The sequence below is a fragment of the Triturus cristatus genome, chromosome 3_2, assembly GCF_964204655.1.
Source record: "Triturus cristatus chromosome 3_2, aTriCri1.1, whole genome shotgun sequence".
Classification (NCBI taxonomy): Eukaryota; Metazoa; Chordata; class Amphibia; order Caudata; family Salamandridae; genus Triturus; species Triturus cristatus.
This window is the reverse complement of record NC_140584.1, coordinates 304,226,055-304,235,573: the sequence shown is the minus strand read 5'-3', so window position 1 is coordinate 304,235,573 and position 9,519 is coordinate 304,226,055. Positions and strand designations below refer to the sequence as shown.

General features: G+C 43.4%; 1 protein-coding gene across 1 annotated transcript in view; it reads left to right on the top strand.

Moving 5' to 3' along the window:
• Positions 1–1,709: 1,709 nt before the first annotated feature.
• The window catches only part of NUDC (nuclear distribution C, dynein complex regulator), a 94,833-nt gene continuing 87,023 nt past the window's right edge, over positions 1,710–9,519 (top strand). Inside the window, exon 1 of the mRNA XM_085647711.1 lies at positions 1,710–2,083. Within this exon, the coding sequence (XP_085503837.1) occupies positions 1,823–2,083 (261 nt within the window). The 5' untranslated portion in view covers positions 1,710–1,822. The remainder of the gene's footprint in view (positions 2,084–9,519) is intronic.

Here is a 9,519-nt window from a genome sequence, read left to right as displayed (position 1 = left end):
GAAAAAGTGCCCAAAAAATAAATATAGATACATACAGACGGAAATGGCAAAAAAATAAATACCATAAAACTGGGAGCCCTAATTATGAGTTTAGCTCTTGTATTGCAACTGAAACTGTGATTGATTTCTTGAGTAGAATTTTTGCAATTGAGGGTATCCCTAACATCATAGTTTCGGATAAAGGAACCGGGCTCTCATCTAAAGAAATGTTGGATTATCTGAACAAAGTGGGTGTAAAACAAGAAAAAACACTACCGTATAATGCCTCTTCCAATGGTCTGGTTGAGAGAGTCAACAGGTTTCTGTAGGAAGAGCATTCAATTGGCTTTAGCTTCAAATTTCTGTGTTACAGGTTTTTTGAGAGATAAGGTTTCTAGATACAATAATACTCCTCACTCTGTAACGAAACAAACTCCTTTCTTTTTGATGAGAGGGAGATATGGTTGCAATTAACTTCTGAGATGAGGAGGCAATCTGATGATTTCACAGAAATAAAAGATGTGGATTTAGAGGTTAAGAAGAGGTTGACAGAGAAACAGTTAAAGGTAAAGAGCTACCATGATAACTTACACAGAACAACTGCTAAAACATTTGCAGATGGTGATTGGGTTCTTGTCAGGAAGCCTGTGAAAGTGCTTATAGGCAGCTCTGTTTTCTGTCCACCAAAAGAAATCATTAGAGTTACAGAAAGTGCCCTTTTACTTAAAGATAAAGGCTGGTGGAACAAGAGCGCCGTTGTATTACTTAAACCTGGTCAGGAACTTTCGTTTAATAACATGGAAAACTTAGATGATGACCTTGATGTGCACAATTTTGTAAATATACCTGAAGAAGAACTGTGTCATACTGGGGGAAATGTTCTCAATCAACAAAGAAATGTTACCCCAGAAAATACAAATGTTGATATGGTTGAAGGGTGTATTGCACATGGGACTGGTGAAGAGGTTCATATACCGAATGAAAATTCAAAGGGCACAAGGCAGTGTAATGTTAAATAACAGAAGGAAAATAGTTTTACCTGCTAAATTGAATGATCACGTTTTGTATTGAATTATATATTTTTTTAATGTATTTATTTTATTTTTTTGTTAAGGTAAGGAGGTGTTGCATTCGGGAAGTAAATGCAGCCATGTTCATGACCTTCACCTATTGGTGTCATGAACAATGTCATAAAGCAGAGTGTTCTAAATGGCGTCATGAACAATGTCATAATGCAGAGTGTTCTAACGTTCTTATTTGAGGGGTTATGTTTTACTGGTTGATCATTATTTGTTTGATTCTCATGGAGCTACACCGTTTCTGTGGCGTTGGCTTGTTGGCCCATTTTGTTACTTTTACAATAAAAGTATTTCTCCTCTCAACACGTCTACGCCGTGGATTCTTCCAAACACAACAGCGTTCCATATAAAAACGCTGAATAAGGAGCCTCGCCGGCATCACCCTAAAACGGATCAGGACCATCTGGCCAGAGTTTCCGCCTTACTTTGCTCAGTGTGCGGTTTCTCTTGTCTAGGCAAATCACTTTACAACTCCACGTGTCCAAAAATTAAAAACAAGTCTGATGTTAAATAATAAGCGCTACAATGCCCCTGGGTCGAATACGCTCTGTTTAAAACTACAAAAGCGTACTACTGAGAAAGCCTGGTGCCGCACCCCCTCAACCAGGGCCGAGAAAGAGTAGAAGTATTCTCTGGAACGTTCCTGTTGCCGGAGAAACAGCCGCCTCAATCGCGCGCTACCACCCGGGTAACCACAGCTCGTCTCCAGGCTGGCTGACACATTAGCCTATAGTCACGCACGTAACAGGCACGCTGGTTCCTGAATGGTTGGTGATGTCTCGTGGCTGACAGAGCCGGAAGTCGTCCCGCTGCTGTGTGAACATCAGGCCGCATCAAGTACCTGTCACAGAGGCTGGAAAGTGAAGATAATCGGACACCGAACAAGAACACCGGGGACTCGGCGTGGTGAGAGTGTGGTAGGGAGTGGACCTAGCTCGACTAGAGCAAAAATGACCGACACCGAGGAGAGGTTTGACGGGATGCTGATGGCTATGGCGCAGCAACACGAAGGGGGAGTCCAAGAGGTGAGAGTTTATGTACAGGGGTTGGTGGTGCCAGGGCTAGAGATTTAGATTCCATTGGTTGGGTTGTTTGGAAGAGTAAATGTTGGAGTGCTGGATTAATTGCAGGTAAAAGCCACGTTATGTTGATGTGGCACAGGCACTGATGGATGGATGGTTGTATGTAATACTGTATTTTACTACTCGCCTAACAGACGGCGAGCGTTTTTTGTTTACAAAAAACAACCTATTGTCAAGTTATAGTGGACGTACAACCCGCAAACTGCTTCCTAGTGGTTCGTTTTATTGCCACTCTCATTTGCTTGCATCGTATTCGACGGCTTGCCTTCTTCTTTGTTTGCCCCCTGAAACATAGTTTCTTTTGCATCATTTTGATTTGCTTACTTGTATCCTTCCTCTGCATACACCTAAGGAACTTAAATTCTCTTTTTTTGGTAAGCACTCCATGAGAGTGCATTGGTTTTTTCACAGGGCATAAGTCCCAAAAAAAAAAAGTGGGGGTACTATCTAGGTTAGGCAGTATGCAATTGCTATCATGAAGCGTGCAATTACAGCGCATGATGCCACGACGCGTGACATTGTATGGGACATCACAGGAAGTGACATCAGATATTAAGACTTCACACATGAATATCAGGTATATCATGAGTACAGTTAAGCGCATTGTAAGATTTAATAAATTAGATTTGTCGTCGGGGTTGCTCGGAAAAAGTGGTGCAATCCCGACGCAAAATCTGGGCCTCAACTAATACATTTGTTTTTTTAAGCCCTGCCACAAAGAAATTGGCAACATGAGAACCATGGCAGTAGCTCTGTTAGGCTTTCTTAATTGGTTGCAAAGTCTACATTTAAAAATATTTGATTGGGTTAAGGCTTCTGCTGTAAAGGTGCCCAATAAATCTCAGGGAATAGTAATAATGGTGAGATAACTCTGGAGTTTAACACATTTGTTGGAGAGATCTGTGATTAGCAAAGTCCCATGTTTGAATCAAAGTAGTAAAAGGTTAATGTGTCTTCTGCAGAGCACATCACATAATATGCTGATGACATTTTAATTTTATGTAGATAGCAAGGTGGGTTACTGCTGTTAACAAAGAGATTCTTTTGTTTCATGCAGTTCATAAATTGTAATACTTGTAATATAACACAGTGAGCCATGAAGTACATGTGACTCCTACACCTTGTAATCCTGTCTCATGTAACTCATCTTGTTCATTGATTTACACATGTACATGATTTATTGTCAACGTATAATGTGTATGTTACGTACAGAGCTCTGACACCCTGCATTGTGTAGCGCTATTAAAATAAATAAAATAGTGCTACTGAAATTATTTGTGTAAATACGGGGTCAGACCAACACCTCTGACATTCTTACAGTGCATGCGTCTCTTATATACAGGGACTGAACAAAGGCAAAAAAAAGCATGCCTCCAGGGGTGTGGAATTTAATAAAATATCTACTTGTCCATGGGGCAGGTTGCTTCATAAATCTACTTGTCCTGTAACAAAATCCACTTGTCCCTCTGGTGCCATGTAGTGCGGCAACAAATGATGGCAGCAATCTCATTATATAAGAGCTCTGATAAGCCTTTCTGATTAGGCCAGGGCTCATACCATAGTAGTGTTTGAATACTTGCAATCCCCTTATGTTTCCGCAGATCTACATACTGGGACTGAAGGTAGTGGTAAGCAATAGTGCCAGGGTTAGAATGCTCTTTTGAGTCTGTGCAAACCTACTAACTTGCATGTTTTAAGGGTTTTCATCAACTTCTCTAATCTTTTCCCATACTGAAAAATGTTAGAAATTTACTCCTGACTATGGCAGACGCAAACCTCCTTCCTGAGTTGAGAAAAAAGTGGTTGGAGAGAAAGTGAACTTGCAAACTCTGAGAAGTTGGCCTGGCATATGCTGTCTCCTAGTTATAGGGGACACCTTGCACCAGTCCAATTCGACTCTTATTGATGATCGGTTTAACCCCTTGGGTGCCAGGCCTTTTCCCCCTCCTGTGCCGGGCGTTTCCTTAGTGGGTGGGTGTCATGACGAGATAGTCTCGTCATGGAGCACAATCTCGTCATGGGCACAGAAGAGGTTAAGACAACCTTTAAAGAAAGCTATCCTAGTGGAAGCTGTGGAGAGCAGCCTTCAGGCTAAGTCTTGAAGGAGTGTTAAGCTTATTGTTTTACCATAGATAACCTCTTGAATGACCAAATGACAGAGTAGCCCACACAAGTATATAAATAAAATATATGTATTTATTCTAAACAGAATCCCACAAGTCTCTTTATGAGGCTGAGGCAAAGTTACAATTCAAACAAGCATTGATAGATACAATAAATAGCACTGGAATCATGGGGCCCCAGGGGGGGACCAAACCATATATTAAAAAAGTGGTATAAGAACCACGACAATTCTACAGACAATGCCTAGGGCATTTAGGATCGCTGGCCCCTTAAGAATCCACCCCAGGTTATGAGGAAGGGGACCCACGGGAGGCGCGTGCAGTGGAAATAGCTGCTATTGGGATCTCTATTAAAGCCTATCGAGAATGTCGCGGTTTGATTTAAACAGATTAAAGTCACTTCTAGCAGGAGTTCAAAGTTAAAACTTTAGAGTTAAGCTTTTGAGGAGCCCACTACCATGAGAGTACCGAGGTACCACTGTTAACTGCCACAGGGAAGCCAGGTGCATAGGTCGTTTTCGATGTCGGGTCGCGGGCTGATTTTCAATGGGAAAATGTTCAAAACTGCTGCTAGCCAAAAGCGTCGATGATGCCGGGAAGATTGAAGTTGTAGATCTTGTAGAGAAGAACCTGAAAGCAGAGGGGACAGAGTCTGGGTCACGGCACAGTGACCAGGGAGCTCAAAGCAAAGAGCCCTTCAATGTCGGGTGCTTCAAGTGGAAAGAGGTGTAGCTTGGATCTGCAGCCACGGGCTCCGGGAGGCTTCAAGGAAGGCCAGCTTCGGAAGGGCGACTGTCCCACGTCGGATGAGGGTCGCTGCGGTGTTAGTGTCCGGATTGGATCCACTTAGCCTTGGCAACCGCAACCCACGCAAGATGAACAAATCAGCTACTGGTGCAGACCCACAAGGTCTGTGAGAGGTCTCCTTTGGAGAAACTGTAGAGCAGGCCTGGAGCAACCAGGGGAACTCTTAAATGTCGAGATTGTCCTCCGCTAGGGCCCACAAGTCGAGAGACAAGGGACCGCGGAAGGCAGCAAAATGGAGTGCGTAAAAGGGAGCCCACGGGCCGCCGGAGGGGGCTAGGGTGCTGATCTTTGGCACAAATGCTGCTTGGTGGTTGGCTCAATAACGAGCCAATTGTTACCAAGACTGGAGGTAGGCTAACGGCAGTAAAGCTGAGCCTCTATTAGATTGAACGGAAGAAATGCTAGTACTGCACTGTTTCTTAAAGCTCCATTTTATTTAGGAGGAAATTTTTTTGAAAAAGAAACAAAAAAATGTCATAAGCTTATTCTTTTGCTTGTATTAGTCAATATTTCATTAGATCATGTGAAAAATTACACCTTCCTATTGCTAAGGCGATTTGTTAAAAATACAAAACGAAGTAATTTCAACTCGAGAAATCACACCAATTGTTCACTGCTCAACTTGCATACTACTCTTACATACCAAACATTCAAGTCCACTCATACATTCACACAGGCTGTGGAATCGAAAAACACAAAAAGCACTACAAAATTTGAACTTTTTCAGTTAAGACCACAGAGGAGTAAGTATATAAATCTCTGTAATTGATTGTTATTTGTGATTTTTCATATTCTTGTGGTCTTTAAAGAAGGTCTACGCGTTTCAAGACCCGTTGGTTACTGGGTCTCTCATCAGGACCTTTTTAAGAGTGAAGACGAGCGATTGGAGTGGAAAATCGTACACTTGTTTTATGTAGCAGACGGAAGGGTGCAGCTGTGTCTGCAAGGTAGAAACTGGCCTCGTTTGGGTGCTGCTTGGGCGGCCGAGTTGGGCGTGTCTCGTTTTATCACTGGGTTGTGGCCATCACATTGATTCCAATATAAGTGTCCGTTGAGTTGTTTAGATGCCGCGTTTGTTTATTCGTTGTTTCCGCGTTAGTCGGTTTAGTCCAACAGCGTTGGCGCTGTTGGACTAAACCGACTAACGCGGAAACAACGAATAAACAAACGCGGCATCTAAACAACTCAACGGACACTTATATTGGAATCAATGTGATGGCCACAACCCAGTGATAAAACGAGACACGCCCAACTCGGCCGCCCAAGCAGCACCCAAACGAGGCCAGTTTCTACCTTGCAGACACAGCTGCACCCTTCCGTCTGCTACATAAAACAAGTGTACGATTTTCCACTCCAATCGCTCGTCTTCACTCTTAAAAAGGTCCTGATGAGAGACCCAGTAACCAACGGGTCTTGAAACGCGTAGACCTTCTTTAAAGACCACAAGAATATGAAAAATCACAAATAACAATCAATTACAGAGATTTATATACTTACTCCTCTGTGGTCTTAACTGAAAAAGTTCAAATTTTGTAGTGCTTTTTGTGTTTTTCGATTCCACAGCCTGTGTGAATGTATGAGTGGACTTGAATGTTTGGTATGTAAGAGTAGTATGCAAGTTGAGCAGTGAACAATTGGTGTGATTTCTCGAGTTGAAATTACTTCGTTTTGTATTTTTAACAAATCGCCTTAGCAATAGGAAGGTGTAATTTTTCACATGATCTAATGAAATATTGACTAATACAAGCAAAAGAATAAGCTTATGACATTTTTTTGTTTCTTTTTCAAAAAAATTTCCTCCTAAATAAAATGGAGCTTTAAGAAACAGTGCAGTACTAGCATTTCTTCCGTTCAATCCAATAACGAGCCAAAGCACAACTTCCCCACTGGTCAGGGTTGTGTGCTATGCAAGAGGTGGCCGGTGTCCTGGGGTATTGGGAATCTCGGCACCCACGCGGTCCACGGTGCTCAGCCTTGCTGTGCACACTCACTGGCCTCTGGGATGCTTGGGAAACCCACCTCAAGGTTGCTGGGAGTCGACGAAGTCCGTAGGAGCAGCGAAGTTCCAACCGGGTCACTTGCAGTGTTTCAGGTGCCTGCCAAGCAGGGGGGTAACTCCTTTACCCCAAGGGAGATTTCTTCAGTCAGCTCGTCGAAGGTCAAGTCTGTGAAGTCCATGATTAATCTGAGGCTCTGGGGCCACGTTATTCACCTTTATCCCCAAGATTAGGGGAGTGTCCAGAGTAGTGTCCACCAATGGGAGGTGAGGCGGGAAAGGGTGGCTACACCCTCTCCCCTTTGTGTGTTTCCCGCCAGGACGATGGGCAGGATGCCCCTGAACCGGTTCCAGGCGGTGTATGCAGAATGTAGGCGCTGTAGCTGCCTACGTGCAACTCTGAAAGGCAACATATGGTGCACCCACCCTGTTCCAATCCACATATCCTGTCTGGGGAGATGCTAGCACCTCCCTGCCACAGGAGCCCTATTGTCCAGCTGGCGAGGCTGGGATTTTCCCCAGCAACAGCCAGCCAGAGTTGTGTGGGTGGCGGGTAGTAGCCATTTTGTGCTACGTGTGCACTTTTAAATTGGTGTCTGAATTCTGCCGCTTTTCCCATATCGCCCCTCGAGCAGGGGGGAATCGTGCCCTCATGCCCATGGCTGGACTGGGGGTAGGATTCCTACATGTTTGACACCAAACGCGATATGGTTCTGTGTAGCCATTCTCAAGTTATCACGCTATCGCAATAGACTTATAATGCGGTTAGGAGTATATGGTATGGCTGCACTACAAACAACCCAGCAATGATTTTACGAAGGTTGCAGAGAGGCCCTACTCAGGTAGGGGTCCCCTCTCACACATACCTCAGCACTCTGCCTTGTAGGATTAGCAAGGCCTGCTATAGGGGTGACCTATGAGAGTACATGCGTTGTAATGGCGTGGGATATAGGGTACCTATACCCCTGTAAGGGGTGCTAGCACCACCTTACCCAGACTACAGTAGTGGTCTGGTGGTGTCAGTTTGTATGGCTGTCCCATGGTGGCACAATAAGTGCTGCAGCCCTGGTAGGCCTAATGAGGGACCCATGCCCTGGGTACCTAGGGTACCATCTACAAGGGACTGTCAGGGCATCCTCAGCATCCAATTGGTTTGTACCTAGGGTACTCACATCAGTTTTAAGGAGAAAGCAGATAGGCTGGGGTCCTGGATAGCAGGATCCCAGCCAGACTAGTCAAAAACCACTCAAATACCAGGCAAAAAGTTGGGGGCAACCATTAGTCAGATTCCACCTTCCTACACAAACACTCAGATTTTGCATGAGCAAATCTACACATGCAAATTTGCTCATGCTAAAATGCAGTTCACAAATATTTTCTAGGAGTACTATTTCTTGTCCTACCTCTGTAAATTCTTGGGAATTCACTTGGCTGCACTTAATGCAAGGACATATACCATGGGTGCACTTTTGAGACTTTCTTTATGGCCCTTTATTTGGTCTGACGTTGGACATCACCTTTTGTGTTTATTAAAATTCTGTCTCTCTCCCGCTCTCTCTCTCTGTGTGTCGGCTGTCTTCAATGTGAGTGACAGCATGCTGCTCTTTCACAAGGAGCATATCTGCGCGCAAAGTAGTTTTGTTCAGTGCCAGTAACTACTGTGGCAGTGTGTGCTTTTTGAGACCAAAAACAATTGTTGCTTTTGCCAATGTTTGTCATAATGGTGAGGGCCCGGCAGCTCCCACACCAATAAGGTTTTACAAAAACCATGCCAAAACAAGTCACGCTGACGAAACTAAAAAGCTGACCACCAATTTCAGACCTAATGGCTTTGCCAATGCTTGTTTGTTTTTGTTTCCCTAATCTTATTGAAACTGGTCACACTGATTTTCCATTATGAATATTTTTGAGAACTACTAGCATGCATCAACACAGGTTACTAAAAGATGCTGCAAATAAATGGTACCTGAAATTTTACAGTAATTTAGCAAAATGTTTTTTTTTCCTGCTTTCATTTTTTATCAACATTTTATTTTGAAAGCAATTAATTATCAATCTTGCTTTCAGGCTCCTACAAATATTTGCATCAAATCAGAGAGCATTCTGGGAGCATTATACATAGCCTCATATTGCTAAACTTTGAAAATGTGTGTACACATTTTATACTGGAACCACTGACAGTAGTGCATTCAGAGCTTACAACATTTACTTGGAGCGCTCACCCTAATAAAGGCTTTTAATTAATGAACCATAAATACAATTTTGAACAGCATTAACATATGGACAAAAATATTACCGTAACTGCAGACAGTGCCCAACCCTGATCCATACTGTGGTACTGCAAACTGGCAGCCAAAGGGTTTGTGCTGCAGGAGGTTGGGCTTACTTGTCCCAAGGACAAAATACATATGAAAACTTGTTGCCCCTGACCCTAAACAATATGCCTTGGGCTT